The 17328-nt window shown below is 45.1% G+C and overlaps 1 protein-coding gene across 1 annotated transcript in view; it reads right to left on the bottom strand.

The window, feature by feature from the left end:
- The window catches only part of LOC115476533 (ankyrin repeat and KH domain-containing protein 1-like), a 321971-nt gene that overhangs the window by 253775 nt on the left and 50868 nt on the right, over positions 1-17328 (bottom strand). The window contains 3 exon segments of the mRNA XM_030212956.1: positions 1585-1732; positions 11086-11233; positions 13601-13757. Coding sequence (XP_030068816.1) covers positions 1585-1732; positions 11086-11233; positions 13601-13757 — 453 coding nt within the window.

The raw sequence follows: 17328 nt of genomic DNA, 5'->3' as shown, positions 1-17328 counted from the left end.
TTTTTGTTCCTATGAATAAAGCTCAACACACCGGAAATCTGTCAGCCATAGGACAGTTAAAAAACAAAAAAAAAAAAAATCATAGCTCCCAGTTTGAATTATGCTAATGGTTTTTGCCACCAGTTGTATCAGAAAACCATATAGAAAACCCTTCTTCCTGGGGAATTCCTGGTATAATTTTGCACAAAAAGTTTAAAACCTGTACACAATACTTTAAAATTCTGCATAGTTTATTTGTAGTGTTTTTGCACTGAATTCTCTCATAAGGCCTGAAATCCCTTCCTGTGTTTTCCTTCTCTCAGACTCCTGCCTCTACAATTCCTTCTCTCATTCCAACAGAAGTTCTTTCCAACTCCCATGAAGACCACTAATTCTGTCTGCTGCCAAGGTTTCCTCTGGCAAGCAATTCCACCGCCTCTCATTCTATCCCTTCCCCACACCAATGGCACATGCTCAGTTTGCGCTGTCCCCCACCCCCAAAGGCACACTCAGCCACCAACAGCAGCTGCTCATCTCACTTTCTCTCCCCCTCCCCTTAGACTGTGTGAGAAGAGGAGGAGGACGTGAATGGCTGCACATCAGGCCACCACCTTTTCCTATGCTTCCTAGGCCCAACTGTTCATATGAACTGTGCCGGCCCCTGTAGTATCACACAGTTCAAACAGTTAGGTAGGCCAGCACAGGAGGAGAAAGCAAGTGCAGCTGTTCACCTTCTCATCCTCCTCTTGCTGCACAATCCAAGTGGGGAGGAGTATAGTGTAAGAACAGCTGCTGCTGCTGCTGCCTGTGCTGAATACTGCAGACATAGGAAATTCTGCACAAATTCTATACCTCACAGTTGTAAAGAATTTTCCCACAAGCAGTCTCTGCTGGAGCCTCCTGTTCAGAGATACTACAAACAGTTCTCGCTCAGGAGTTTCTCATGGTAAAGGGTACCATTTACTCTAACTCAGCAACCTGTCAAGAGGGTCCACTTAGTGACTCAGTCTGCATGTCAATGATTTTTTTCATCTCTGACAGGTAAGAGCAGTAATGTCTGAAATGTTTCTCTTCTGTCTGACAGTGTCCCCGCATAGTAAAGCTCAAGTATTCATCTAGCTATTGAGGCTGTACATGGCCACCTGACTGCCAATCTAAATGAGGCCACACCGCTTGGCCTCTCAATTTCTAAAAACTTTTAGAGCATAATGCATTGCCCTCAACTCCAGAAAGTTGTATGTGGAGCCTCTCCTGGACACATCATCCAAATGGACTCCACATCCATGGCTCCTGAGTTCCCCAACCCAGTATGGATATCACTGCAGTAAGAACAATTACATGAGGGTGAAGTTGAACATCCACCTCCTCTTGAGTATTTCAACTTGGACAAATATGGTCAAATACTAAGCTATTTTCTTCTCTGTGATAAAACCATGCTGAAGAATGTCATGTTACAGACACAAAGGAAATAAAATAAAGTACTGAACACAGATGATGGCCCATCTAGTCTGCCCAATTTAATTTCTAGTGTAATACCTTCTACCCCAGGTATTCATTCCCCTCACTTCATGATGTTAAAAACTGTAAAATGCTAATCACAAATACCTGTTGAAGACTGAGCATTGACATCAGCACAGTGAACAAGTAGCAGTTTCACAATGTCTACATAGCCCCCACTAGCTGCTGCCATTAATGGAGTTATGTCGCCTTTATTCCCACGGTCTTCAACATTGGCGTGCATAGCAAGTAACACCTGAAGAGAAAGTAAATAAGCAAAAACACACATTTTCAATAATTACTTCAAAATTCTGAAATGACAATGTTCTCACCATATTCAAGCATACTATGCCCCAAAATAATTTGTGGGAACGTGTACGAATGAAAAAATGTTACATGGTGAAAGACTTTACATATCTCCTATCAAATAATTTTCTGAAAACTAAACTGAAATTTAATACATTTTCTGAAAACTGATCAACTGAAATGGCTTCAGAGTCAACTTACCTATTGCATCTTATCAAATCAGAAGGTAATTGAAAACCTGGCCCCAAGGAAACTAAATGGTAAACCAAACTGACAGCGGCTTGTATAAAGAGATATAAAGTGAGATTTTCTTTATGGCCAGCAGTTGTTACAACAGTGTTGCTGCTGAGATAACGAACTTATCAAAATATGTCTCAAGCCATTAATTTTTCTTCATTTCACTTTATTTCTAATGTAGCACTATACACAAAGCAGCAAAATAAAAATTCACCTTAAAACAAATGTAAAAAAAAATTTTTTTTAACTTTCAAGTAAGGAGAAATTAGGTCTTACTTGCTAATTTGCTCCTTGCAAGAAAGCTGGTACGAAAACTAGAGACCTGAATAAAAAAGTAGGTTTGGATTTACTACATTCATTTTTTTTATACCCGGAATTAGGAACCCCAAAATGCTGCATATGAGTTTCAGAAGAAAAAAAAAGACCAGCACAATTGGCCTCTCGCTGCCCAGACCCAGCAAACACAAAATACACAACTACCTGGGAGGACTGCAGCATATGCACCACTCTAGCAGTAGCCCCGACACTCTCCTGGTACAACTTCGCTCAAATGAGCCAATCGTCCAGATACACCAAAATGCCCTCCTTGTGCAGAGCAGCTGCCACCACCACCATCACCTTGGAGAATGTGCAATGAGTCGTGGCCAAACCAAAAGGGAGTGCACAGAATTGATCATGCCTCCCCAAAACTGCCAAGTGAAGGAAACGCTGATGAGCTGGGCTAATAGGGATATAAAGGTACACCTGCCGGATCCAATGAAGACAAACTCTCAGGGCTGCATGACCAGAATAACCGAGCCCTATCAGAGGCCATGGAGGAAAAGCATACATTAGACCGGTTGGCCAGGACTGAAGAATAGCGTTCACGCCCTGCGCTTTGGGATCCTTGCGACGACTGAAGAGGAAATTTTGCATTGGTGGCGGAGGCGAACAGATCCATCCTGAGAGACCCCCAACGATTGACCAGAAGCCGAAACACCACTTTGCTTAGCGACCACTCCCCGGGATCGAGCCAGTGACGACTGAGAAAATCTGCCTGAACATTTAGAGCCCCTGCCACATGAACCGCTGATAGAGCTACCAGATGGACCTCCACCAACTGAAGTAGCCGTGATGCCTCTCGTTCCAACGGCAGGCTCCTCGTCCCTCCTTGCCGATTGATATATGCTACCGCTGTGGCATTGTCCGACATTACTCGGACTGCCCGGCCTGTCAGAAGATGCCAAAACCTCTGGAGCGCCAGACAAATCGCCCTGGTCTCTAACAGGTTGATTGAGAAACACGTCTCCTGATCATACCAGAGACCCTGAGCAAACTGCCCCCGACAGTGAGCTCCCCATCTGCCGTCACCACTGTCCAGCTGGGCTAATCTAGAGGCATACCTTTGGACACATTGGCTTCTCAAAGCCACCATCGCAGACTGGTCTTCACTTGGAGCGAGAGTGGCAATCTTTGTGGAGCGAGAGTGGCAATCTTAGATGAAGAGAATCCGACTGGACGACCACCTCGACAGAAGTGACCTTTGAAGAGGCCTCATATGAGCCCTGGCCCAGGGCACCACTTTGATTGTTGCTGCCATGGATCCCAAAACCTGAAGATAGTCCCTTGCCGACGGACTGGACTTCTGTAAGAACTGACGAAACCCCCAGATACTCCAACAACTGAGAAGGCTGAAGATGGCTCTTCTGCATATTGACTACCCAACCTATGGACTGTAAAAATTCCACCACTCGAGCTGTCACCCGAAAAACTCTCGAGGTAAGACTTTGTCCCGATCAACCAATCGTCTAAGTAAGGATGGACTAGAATACCTTCCATTCTGAGAGCCGCAGTACAACTAACATAACCTTGGTAAACGTACGAGGAGCAGTCGCAAGAACAAAGGGAAGAGCCTGAAACTGAAAATGGTGACCAAGAACTGCAAAACGAAGGAAACAATGTACAGGACGAATAGGAATGTGGAAATAGGCTTCTGTAAGATTGAGAGATGTCAGAACCTCCCCGGACCGTATTGCAACAATGACGGACTGCAAAGTCTCCATACGAAACGAGGGCACCTTGAGATCTAAAATTGGTCGAAAGGAGCCCTCCCTTCTTGGGTACCAGAAAATAAATGGAGTAACAGCCTTGACGTTGCTCTGCCAGAGGGACTGGACAAATTGCTCGAAGATACAGAAGTCTGCTGAGAGTATCTCTGATGGCACCGGCCTTGAGGCGAGAACAAGGGGATTCCAGAAAAGCATCTGACAAAGGATGAGCAAACTCTAATGCGTACCCATCTCGAATAACCTCTAATACCCACTGGTCTGAAGTAATCTGGGCCCACCTCTCTTGAAATTGCGCCGAGCACCCACTTGGACTAGAGGCTGGGCCCGCAAACCTTCATTGTTGAGGACGGGAGGAGGAAAGAACTCCCTGCCTCTCGACCTCCTTGAAAGGACTGAGTCCTTGGAAAAATCTAGAGCATTGTCCTTGAAAAACATTGCCAGACCGAAAACGACAATCACTGCCTCTACCACGACCTGAGAAATTGCCACGACCAGACCCTCTTGGACGATCCTCCAGCAGCCCAGGAACTTTAACCTCAACCAGGCTATGCACGAGCTTGTCTAATTCTTCTCCAAACAGAAAAGAACCCTTAAAGGGAAATTTACTAAGCTTGAACTTAGAAGCCGCATCCGCAGACCAACCACGCAGCCAAAGCGTATGACGGGCCGCGACACAGAGCCATGGACTTAGAAGAAGCCCAAAGCAAACCATAAAGAGCATCTGCCAAAAAGGCCGAACCCATTTCCAACTTTGCCACTTCATTATCAATAGCTGAAAGATCATCTGAAGAATGGTCCAACACTCTCTCGGACCAGCGGAAACAAGCTCTCGCTACCAAGGACCCACAAATTGCAGCCTGCACTGTCAGAGCAGAATCAAAGGAATTATTTAGCAAGTATTCAATATGGCGATCCTGGGGATCTCAAAGAGCCGTGCCACCATCTACAGGGACAGTGTTTCACTTGGTAACCACAGAAACCATCGCATCCACTACTGGGGTGCGCAAAAGATCTTTATCCAAGTCAGGAACCGGATAAAGACTGACCACAGATCTCGCAAGCCTAAAAGCAGAATCAGAAACTTCCCACTGAGCCTGGATAATATCTCTAATATCCTGATGCATAGGATTACCTGCTCAAAGAATGCCCTTAACAAATCCACCTTTCTAGGCTCAGCCACCTGGGTATCCTGGTCATCAAAATGCAAAGTAGAAGAAACCTGAGAGATAAGCTCCTGAAGGTCATCTTTATGAAAAATCCTTACCACCGAAGGATCCCACAGGCAGAGATTCCTCACCATCCGCTGCTTGATCCAGCTCCTCAGCAAAATGCTCCTCAGGGAACCATGCCTCCTCTTCTAAGGCTGGCAACTCCTAATCAGGAGAAAAAAAAAATCTTGCTCTGCCTCCTCAGGGTGTCTAGGCCGTTTTCTGACCACAGAGGCACCCTCCAGAGATCTTTTCCCTGGAAAATCCACAGGAGCAGCTTTGTGTAGCAGAAAAGCTTGGTACCACAAACTCCGGAGGAAAACCTCCTTCACCCGATGCCAAAACGGGCGAAAGACTAGCAGAAGTAGGCCCAGCAACGAGAGAAGCCTAAAGAAGCAGCCGGCAGCGAGGCATCCAACATGGCGGAGTTTCCCACCGAAAATGGCACCGGGAGCGAGGGAGATGCGACCCCCCCCCCCCCCCCGCTACCAACGATTTCCCAGCTCCTGCACCCTGCTCCTCCGCAGCGGTGCAGTACTTATAGACTCCAGTCACACCCAGCCCCTACCGCCGACAGACGGAGCAGCGGCGGAGTTTCTCCAACATCGCTAACAGCTGATCTACAAACCAAAAGCAAAGATGCGAGTGAGAAAAGGAGCTGCACTGCTCGTTTTAAAGGAACAGATCACAGCACGGCACAGCAAAGCAACAGCAGGCCGGCTGGTCCCCTTGTCTTTACCCTTAATGGCTGCCTCTCCCCACCTCAAAAGCTCTTCCCTTGAAGAGCTTGAGGAATCGATCCTCTCTTTTTTTTTTTTAATAAGAACACTAATAAGTAAGGCAGTAAGCAGCAACAAGGTTCAGGGAGGGAATGGGGGGAGAGACTCGGCCTCCCGAATGTAACACCCCCGAGGCACCAAAAGACCCCTACAGACCTCTGCCTCTGAAAACCAGGTTTTTGTTTTAAATGCACAAGATCAGACAAGAATTACAGAATAGAAATCAAGTATGAGACTGAAGGGCTCACCACCTTCCACCTGCTGGAGACTGAGATTACTGGATCTCTCTCTAGCTGGCAAGGGCTCTTATTGGCTCGCTAGAGTCACAGTTTATTTTTTTTTCAGTCTCTACCTGCTGGAAGGTATGCACAAGCCATCAGTCAAATTCTGGGCTGGTCCAGAGGGACGCTAAGGAATGAGCTCCTCACAATGAAAAATATGCACCAAGTGGTCCACCCCCCCCCCCCCCCCCCCATGTAAGCTCCCTCTGCCAGGTCTTGTCCCTCACAGATTGAGCTCCTGATCCACATCCTCAGACCAGGCCGGCAAAGCCTCAGAGACACAGGAAACGCAGACTCCATGAGGTCCTCCTCGTCCTTCTAAGCCCCCTGATGGTGCTTAGATGGAGGCAAGGAAGAGGGTTCTCCCTGCAGTGCAGCCCCCTCTTGCAGTGCAGCCCCCATTTGCTTCAAACAAAAGGCCTTGTAAATGGCCAGAACAAATTTCATGAGGAAAATCAACTCCTGAGGAACCCAGCACAACCAGCCTGACAGAGCCCAACGCACTAAACAAAATAGCAGTGGCTCCCACTGAAAAAAGGCTACTGCCCAAACTTGCTCACCCGAAACGGTCGGTTCTACCAAGGCCCCGGATACCGAAACCAGCGCTACTGCCTGACCTGTCTCCACACTCCCCAACTCAGACTGCTCAGGAGCTGCACAAAAACCACTGCCAAATCCACCCCCCCGGTGCTGACAAACAGCGCAGCGCTTGAGCTACTGCAACTCCGCAGCACCCCACAGAGATTCACACAAAGAAACGCCGGGGCAGCAAGAAGCAGACTGCACAAGGTAGAGAAAGGCAAGATCAACTTGCAACGCTGCAGAGGTTTTGGGGGGTTTTTTTTTTTCCTTTTTTGGGGGTGGGGAGAATTTGGTCACATCCTGGGACTGCACAGCCCACTTATAGGATTACTTGAAGTTCAGTTTGTTCTCAGTCTCCATCTGCTGGTAGGAGTGCATAACTCATTTGCACTGGTCCAGAGGGATGCTATGGAAACTTTACTTTTATTTTAACTTCAGCATTAAGATGGACAAATTTAAAAAGTTAATCATCACTTTCCTTTACATTGAGACACTGGTGAGCTCTGGTCCAGGAACCCCTGACAAGGGACCCCCTTAGACTAGAATCTCCAAACCCCTGTCCTCTTCCCCAACATGGTTCAGGAATGCTTACATGAACTGAAGAAAGCATGCTAGGCTCTTTTTCTTTTGCGGCCTCCCCCCCAAGGGCCACTTTGGCTGCAGGGAGCTAGGGGAGAGTAGCACCCATAAAAGGTGCAGGAGGAAAGAGGGGATGGGGACCTACTGTCCCTGTAGAAAGGCTACCAAGCCGAGAACCTCCCGTGGGCAATGACTTGGGGCTGCGGAGTCATGCTCTGTGCTCTACCTAGTTTGTCTGTGAATCAGGAACCAGGTGCACCAGCCTGCCAGTAGAAATAATACACTAGGAATTTTCCATAAAGCACCAGCCATTATACCGGTGAGGTCACTGGGAAAGGAGAAATTATGCCTCACCTGATAATTTTCTTTCCATTAGTCCTTCACACTATTCCTAAAGCTTGACCATGTGTTGTATGTCTTCTAGTATGTGAGTTGGCATGTTCCTGTTGTCTGGGTTTCTCAATTTTTAGCTGTCTTTAGAGCCTCTTCAAGCGTTGTATACATAGCTGCTATTGTCATTTAAGAATTTCCAAGTACCTTTTGTTGTTTTTCAGGGTTGCTGAGCTGAGCCTTTTCCCTCACTGCTTGTTTATGTAAATACTGAAAAGCTACAGAGCAACATAAAGCTTGTATCTCACAGCTTAGTTCTGTATTTTCTATCTCCACTTGCTGGTCAATGTGAATGACTACTCAAGTTCTGGAATCTATCAGGTAAAACAACTCCATAGCATTGCTTCACACCTACGGCATAACCGGAGGGGGGGCCCCAAAGTCTGCTGGTTGGCTAGCAGGGATCCCCAGGCTCCACCAGAAGACACCTTCCTCCAGTGATGTTTGTCATCATGCCCCCCCCCCCCCCCAACGCATGTATCAAGTTTCAGTGAAATTGAGCATGCATATGCGCGCAGTGGGAGAACAGGGCAGATGTGAACATTGCTGGAGGAAGACTTGGGGACACCCACCAGCCCCAGTATGTGGTATTGCAGCGGGGAGGTGGGATAAAATGTGCCTCCCCACTTTGGACTCAGCACCCCCCCCCCCCCAAAAAAAAAACAAACAAACCCAAAAAAACAAACAAATCTGAGGTCCAGCTACACGCCTGCTTCACGCTATTTCAGAACTTATAGGATACCCAAAAGCAATCCCTAATACAGGAGGAAATCTGGCACTGCAGTTCTGAAAACTGCTGCAGAACAAGCCATCACATTCACCAGATTAACGCTTAGCTAAGCTGCCTGCAATGTGAACTGCAGACAAGTACAGAAGATTCTTCTCCGCCCAGCACACGAGCAGGGAAACTTCCACCACCAACTGGCAACTCCATGTCTGCGCTCTGGTGGGGGAAGTTTCTCTTGGTCTGTGTGGAAGATTACCCCCAGATACTCTATCCAAAGGGCTGTAGGAGACAAGTGACTAAGGCTATCACGGATTCACTGTCCAGAAAAGAAGCAACCAGAATGAGCCCAATCGCTGAGGTATAAAATGAATGCCGAAGCCTTGTTTCCTCAAGTAAACAGCGACTACCACCATAATCTTGGAGAAGGTCCTCAGGGCTGTCACCAACCTAAATGGCATGGCTCTGAACTGAAAATGTCACAAAATTGCAAACCTCAGGTATCGTTGGCAAGGACCACCAATGGGAACATGAAAATATGATTCTTACATTCAGGGAGGTAAGATACTCTTCCCCTGCATGGAAGCAATGGCAGAGCACAAGTTCTCCATGCAAAAATGCAACATGTGAAAACAATTCAGGCCTCTGAAGTTCAATATCAGCTGGAAGGTACCATCCTCCTTTGGCATAATGAAGTAAATCAAGTACCTTCTTGTCCCTACAGAGGAGGGCAGGGAACACAAAACAAACAAAACAAAAACACCTGACAAGCTAGAAGCCTCAGAATATGAAGCAAAGGCGTCTTCAACAGACAGCACCCCCAACATCTCTCCTATAAGTTCTTTGTGCTCCTCTCTGTGAAAGATGCAGTACCTTTCAGTCATCTCCCTCCTCAGAAGGGAGATCTCCCAGGAAAGATTCCCCTGACTCCACCGAAGTCACCTGACAAGGGTGGAGAGTGAGAGCCAGTCCCATTCAAATTCTCTAAACATGCCCGCTTATAAGGAGCTGGCTAAATAGGAAGAACAGACTGTGCTGGATTTCATTGATCTTGTTTTCAAAAGAAATGCCCGATGGTGTAGCAGAATGAATTCTGTTGAAAATATATCTTCCTCCCTGCCCCCCCCCCCCCCAAAGGGCTGAGCAGCCCTAGCTTGCTCCTGAGGTGCCAGATCAGGCCTAGGCTGAAGCAAGGGAACCACCAAAGCACTGTCCTCATCACCCTGCATCAGCTAAATGGCCCTCATTCTTATGCTCCGCTGAGAGGAACTGGCAAACCTGACTGCTGTGGCAAGCTTGGCTGTGGAAACTCCCACGCGCCTTCACTGGAGCCACCAGTTATGTCCTGAGATCTCCCTGATTTGCAGGTCATATACCACCCGAAGATTTGTGCCGCACTCTGCAGAGGAAGCGCCTCTTAACTGCCTCCGAGTGTGCCACCATTACAGTGCCAGGAATCCTCTGAAACGTATCTCCTTTGACAGCTGAGCCCTGCCAACATCAACGGAGGAAACAAAAAGAAAAAAAGGTCAGACTTACCCTCGCTGACCAGCTGATCCCTTCTACACTGCATCCATGCCAAGGAATAGCAAGACAAGCACCACTCATCCTGCAGCAATGCAAGGAGCCGTTGCCAGGTACCCCCCCCCCCCCCCCCCCCCCCCCCCCCACAACTGCATCCCTCTCAATCCTCTAAGTTCTAGGATATTGAGCCAGACATTCACAAGAGGATACATAGGGAAAGGACAGGTCCAGGAAGACAGGGTTTTGACACCACCAGTTATGAGCTCTTAGCAATTAGCCACTCACAGTGCTCAACTGGGAGTTAGATGACCACCTGGATCAGGAGAAACTCCTCTGAGAAATCATGGAAGATATGGCCATACACCTGCTGGAAACAGAAAATACTGAAGAGCTATGGAGCCTCACAGAGTTTATATCTCAAAATTCTGTACATCTCCACCTGCAGGTCAATGGGCACAACTACCCACAAGTTCTGGAATAATATGAAACGATGCTATGGAAAGTCCATTTCTTTACCTCCATCTGCTGGTAGGCGAGGAATACAACCTACTAAGCAGGATGGTACAGGACACCAAAGGGTTGGCTTCAATCTAATTATTAATTAAATTTGGTCAATTAGTTGAGTAAATGGACAGTTACTTTTTAACATGGGTGATATAGGTATTGGAAAATTTTGTTCCTTAAATAAATGGCATCAATTTAAAAACCATATTGTGTATACTCAGGCTACCTTTGTCTAATATTGCATTTTGTTGCAATATTAGACCATTCAGTGCAACATATGCAATAATAGATGAACTCAGGATAGGGCAAACACTTTTTCATACTATTGTACGTATGCAGATGTAGCGAGAGAGGATGAGAGAGCAAGATCTATGAGAAGGGGAAAAAACTCCCCAAACAGGTCAAAGGTTTCTTTTAAAATGTGTGCATAACTTGCATGCTACTTACTTGGGCCAATTCATAGTAACCAGCTGAACATGCCAAGCAAAGAAGGCTCTCTCCTTCCTCTGTATGCTCATTTACACTTCTTCCTTCATCTAGCAGTTTGCGGACAGCATTCACATCTCCATCTGAACATGCTTCTGCCAAACTGCGACTGGAAGCAGAATCATTGAACATAAAATGAATGAATTCTATAAATTAGCAACAGTTAAGTTGTAAACACTTTTTCTATATGACCAGATATGATCATGCCAGCATACGATATGAAGATGCTAACCATTAGAACATGAGCTGTGAACACAAAATCATAAGTATTGCCATACTGGGAAAGACCAAAGGTCCATCAAGCCCCGTATCCTGTTTCCAACAGTGGCCAATCCAGGTCACAAATACCTGGCAAGATCCCAAAAAAGTACAAAACATTTTATACTGCTTATCCCAGAAATAGTGGATTTTCCCCAAGTCCATTTAATAATGGTCTATGGACTTTTCCTTTAGGAAGCAGTCCAAACCTTTTTTAAACTACGCTAAGCTAGCCAACCTTTACCACATTCTCTGGCAACAAATTCCAGAGTTTACACGTTGAGTGAAGAAACATTTTCTCCGATTCGTTTTAAATTTACTACATTGTAGCTTCACCGCATGCCCCCTAGTCCTAGTATTTTTGGAAAGCGTAAACAGACACTTCACATCTACTCATTCAACTCCACTCATTTTATAGACCTTTATCATATCTCCCCTCAGCTGCCTCAGACCACTATCATATCTCTCCTCTATTTAGCTCTCACTAAATTTCTAGAAAGGATTGAAATGTGTACAGATGCAGTGTAGGAGCAAAATCATCTGCGGTGAAGTGCCAAACTTCACATTAAATGACCCTTTTTGGTTAATTTCCCTGGTGGTCCCCCCCAGATCCTCCTCTTCCCTCATACCCCCAATTTCCCAATGGGACCCAGTGAGTAACAGAAACCTAGCTGCCAGATGAGGAAGGAGCAATGCCCACTCATTCCTGATCTGGAACCATTTTCCAACAGCAGCTACACCTGACCACTAGCAGTGTATCCCAACACACCACTAGGGGTCCGGTTATATCACTTTTCAAGATGGCAGCAACAGATGGATACATCCCCAGACTAGGTAAGAAACATTGGTCTGGAGGGCCTAGCAACGGCATAGAGTGTGTATGGTTAAGAACCTCTTTGACCTAGGATGCCTTGGACCAAATACCAGGGGGTTGGGGGGGTAGTCTAACCATTTTCTCCTCCTGATTTTTTTTTTTTTTTTTTTTAAACATCTCCCTTCCTGTCAGTGCATGGTGGTTCTGTGGGTTTCTTTATGCCATCGTAATTAGCACACCAGTAAAAATTTTGTTTAGCAAGTGAATTAGAACACTGCACTGTACACCATTTTAACATATATCTTATCACATTAACTCCTAAATATGTATGTCCTTCCATAACCCAGAAGCAATAGCGGCATTGAGAAGCAAACAAAACACAGTAGCATAAAATATACTAGGTCTCCTTTAAAGTAGTTAAAGTAGCATATGAAACCATATTACCTTAGCAACTTCAAATAACTGAACTCCCTAATACTAAGATGCAGACAGTCCAGCAATGAGATGGGGCTAGCCAGTCTTTTGCACTGAGCGTCAAATATATGATTATCTCCCAGGTTACTTTGTTCCATTTGTATCCCGCATTTTCCCACCTATTTGCAGGCTCAATGTGGCTTACATGGTACCGGAGAGGCGTTGTGATGTTGTGGTAAGACAAAGTTCATGTGGCACGGTCAACGGAAGAGTTGTGTATGTCCATTACGTACTTTAATTATGTTGTGTTGCGGAGTTGGTGAGGTCATGTGTATATACTCTGTGCACAGCACTCCTGGCTCTCAGAGAGCAATTTCAAGCTCTATAGGCTAGAATAGCAGACTTGGAGGAGCTGAGAAGGACAGATGTATCTCTGAAGTTCTCTATATAAAAGTAGAGAGGGTCTACTGCCAGTCTGGCAGCCTCTGTACTGCCTTGGAGAAGAGCATCATCTTGGTATGGCAGAAAGTATCCCTGTAACCTTCCAGGGGGTGCAATAAACTCTTATATCAAGGATGTCTCTCCAGGGGGCTTCTGCCCAGGAAGGAAGGGTTAGGTTGACCATTTTAGTTTGCACATGCAAATCTCCCTCATACAAGTTCATGAGAACATGTTTGAGAACTACTGTTGCAGAGAACCATCACAAAAAGCAGCTGAAGACTTGGCCGAGTAGCTGAGAAGTACATAGAAGTGGCATCTACTTCTTGGAACAGCTATTAAGACCAATACTGGGAATAAAGTAACATCCTTTGAGGAGACAGGAGCTTTAAAGTTCACAAAAATTTGTCCTCATCTCAGCAGGTAAAACCGTACTCATGTGTTACAGTTAAGAGATTAAATTTAAATTGTAACTGTATACTATGGCCTTTTAAAATGCACTGGAAACTTTACTAGCATAAAATGCAAAAGCACAAATATAAAAATGCATACTTGTCTACTTGTCCTGCATTAAGGTTGTTTTCTGCCCTCATTCGAGTCAGTGCAGCCGCAGCTTCATCCAATGCGCAGCTGACGGAGGATGTCAGTCTTCTGAGCACCTCAGGATCTGCGAAGGCTTTACCATCAGCAGTGGATAGTTTACCAATTCCTTCAATGCATGTTGAAATCAGGTAAGTAAGGGGAAAAAAAACCACAAAGCAGAAATTTAAGATTTGAGCTGCATGTATTGCTAGTCAATAGACAATATTTGTTAACATTCTAGAATATATTAAAACCAGTATCAAGTAGTTAACACCTGAGAAAATTTGAGAACTGTTAGTAAAACTGACAAGGTAAAAAAAGCCCTTTATTTGCTTTCACATTTGTGCAGGGCTCATCTAATCTGGCCTACTCATCTCATACATATCACAGCCCAATTAGTTTTTCTTTTCATTACTTTGCCAATGGAAATACCCTGTGTTTATCCAGTGCTTCCTTGAATTGTTAATGTTTTTTGCCTCCTTACCTTCTTTGGAAGGCCATTTCATATTATCTACCATCTTATCATGGGAAAATATTTTATGATGCCACTCCTGAATCTTAATACTTTTCCAATGTTTATGCTTGAACGATTATGTTTATTAAATTTTCTGTACCACATCTTGCCAGAGGTATATCAGAACTTCATATTTATAAAAAAAAAAAAAAAAAAAAAAAAAAAGACAGGAAATTAAGTAGTAATCATGAAAGGTGAACAGAGACTTAAAACAGTATATGTCACTGATTATGCTCATCTACCATCCATTCTATCTGTGCACAGGTGTCCCCAGCCACATGCTCAGTACCACAAAGTTAGAGATTTGTTTTGAATTTATTGTAAGAAGTCCCTTTTCCTTAAACATCCCAGAGAGAATTCCAGAGGAAAGGCACAACCCCCCCCCCCCCCCCCCCCCCCCCGAAAGACAAATGTATGGTTGAGTTCAATCATGTTTAAAGGACTGGAAGGATGACAAATTGTTCGATTGAGAACATGGGGGCGGGGGAGTTTTGTTATTTTAAGTTGAAGTTCTTATCTCTACTAATTGTTTGTATGAGGAGTTAAGACTGTTTGAAGCCATAAAGTAAAAAAAAAATGAACAAAAAGGAATGTTCAGGATGGGGAGTGACAATACTAGACACCAGTGAAGACAATTTGATAGCCATATTTTGCAGGGTCTGAAGGTGCACCCTGCACATTACTGTAATAGTCTAAAGCAGCATTTTTCAACCGGTGTGCCAAGGAGTCCGCAGGAATCCCGTGGGCATAGGCATCACTATAGGGTGGCAAGTGCCACCTTAAAATCCCTCCCAGCATCACCTAACCTAGTTTTTCTCTCTCTGTTCCTGCTGGCACTAATTACAGCAGGCTCTCTCTACAGTCAGAACCGGGGTCCTTCAACTCTATGTATTAACATGTGATCATCAGTTGAAGCGTTGAAGATTTGATGAATGATTTGCAGTAGGGTTATCTCTGCATTCTCCTGAGTTATGATTCTATGTTGAGCTGATGGCTACAGTTTTGCAGCTAAATATCCACATGCTGGAGTACTAATTATCCTGAGCTGTGTGTTGTGTTATAGTGTATGAATGTGATTTGAATGGTATGTGAGAACAGTGGGGAGAGTATTGGGTTTTATAAAGGGATTTGTATTTTGTACTACAGCGCTTTAGTAGTGATAAAGTTTTTCTGAATAGCATTCTAAGAGTGGATAGTGGTTAATTTAAGTTTAGTAATGAATATGCAAGAGACAAATGTGCATGTCCCCTACATCCATTGTATACCAATCTCATATGCACATTAATTAGGAATATACTGAAAACCTGGCCTGCTTACAGCCCTCAAAGACTGAACTTGAACAAGCCTGGGCTAAGAGAACATGAGTGGTGGGTGGGAGGATAAAGGCCCTATGGGCAAGAGGGGAACTGGAAGGAGAAAGGATAGGGGATAGCTGGGAACATCAGGGACATGTGTGGAAGAGGTAATGATGTGTGTGTGCAGGGCAAGGGGGGAGAGAATGAGGACAACAGCAAATAAAGGGATATGTGGAAAGAGAAAATAGCTGGAAGACAGGGTAAGGAGATGAGTGAGGAGGGAAGATGACGGGGTAAAAAAAAACTGGATAAGGGGGCAATCCTGTAGGGTGCAGAAGAATTGGGTGAAGTAAAGGTCTATGTATGGAAAGGGGCATAGGAGGAGAAGATGAGCTCAAGGGGTTTTGAAGGGTGGTAAGCCAGGGGGACGATCTGCAGGTAGCACCACATTTTTTCTACTGTGGATGAACACTGCTGTAGCAAGAAGTTGGTACTTCCTGAAACTCGAAGCTCCCTTGGAGTTGGTGGACTGCTGAAATAAAAGTTGTTGAAAGCAAGAAGCTCCACCTATGGTGCTCTATTAGTGTACTTCTGGGGGAAATCTGCATCAAGCGCTAAAAACTTGCTTTTTTGACTAAGCACTTTGTAAGTTTAAATTACTACTCAATAGTCTTGTATTAATAAATACTAGGGCAAGTTAATCACAGTTGACTGATTAATGCACTATTAATTGCAATTTTAAAAAAATTAAATCACATTACAGCATCTCCTGTCTCCTTCAAACATCTCTTCTTCTCTCTTCTACTCCCAATCCCTGTCCTTGATGCAATCCAGCATTTCTTCCCACCCATGATTCATCACCTCATCCCCCTCCTCCAACACACACTTGCCTACTAACAGAAGGCTACCCTTAAGAGGTAGACCCACAGGGGAGGAGTGATTGAGAACAGGTAGATGCTGAACCCCGTGTGGGAGGGAGGGGAGCAAGCTAGAGTCCCGCAAGCAGAAGTGGAGGGGCCACCGGTGGAAGCTATGGCCGAGGCAGTGAACTCTAGCAACCATAAGAGCAGTTTTATGCTTCTCACCAAGTTTGTGACACTACTCATGGGGGAGGGAGGGACGAAGAAGAGGAAGAGAATGGATTACAGGGAAAGGATAATGTAACTGGAGGAAGAGGAGAGGCAGGGAAGGAAGAGAAAGGGAGAGATGTTTGATCATAGGGTGGGAGAGAGATTATTAGTCTTTTAGGGAAAGAAAGGGGGATGGAATTTGTAACCACAAAGGCAGCATATCAAAGCGATTTACATATTATATACAGGTACTTATTTTGTACCTGGGACAATGGAGAGTTAAGCGACTGCCCAGAGTCACAAGCTGCAATGGGAAATAAAATACCTTTACCGAAATGCTGACCAAATACATATAAGCATACAGAATTTTGCATAGTTTTAAAATAATGTGCACTGAATTTTCCCAGAAGTATGCTTTTCTCTCGTTCGTCAATGTGGTCTCCATGCCTTAACCAGGACAGAAGTCTGACCATTGTGGATGAAGAACACTGATAAAGTTGAAAATTGTTTGCTTCATTTGTCTTATTTTTAAGTTTGAGGTTATCATATCCCACTGTCTTTTGTCCCTCTAAGAGTGGCCTAATGGTTAGTGAAGCAGGTTGCAGACCTGGAGAACTGGATTTGATTCCCGCTGCTGCCTAATTGTCGGCAAGGGTTGAGATCCTGGAGAACCAGGTTCAATTCCCTCTGCAAATCCACGTGACCCTGGGCGAGTCACTTATCCCTCTGCTGCCCCAGGTACAACAGTAATACAATGTACTACTTAGATTGTGAGCCCACTAGGGACAGGCCTAGTTAGTGCTTGTAAAATGAAAAATT

This window comes from Microcaecilia unicolor, chromosome 8, assembly GCF_901765095.1.
Source record: "Microcaecilia unicolor chromosome 8, aMicUni1.1, whole genome shotgun sequence".
Taxonomy (NCBI): domain Eukaryota; kingdom Metazoa; phylum Chordata; class Amphibia; order Gymnophiona; family Siphonopidae; genus Microcaecilia; species Microcaecilia unicolor.
The sequence above is the reverse complement of the archived record's forward strand: the minus strand, read 5'-3'. Positions and strand labels throughout refer to the sequence as shown.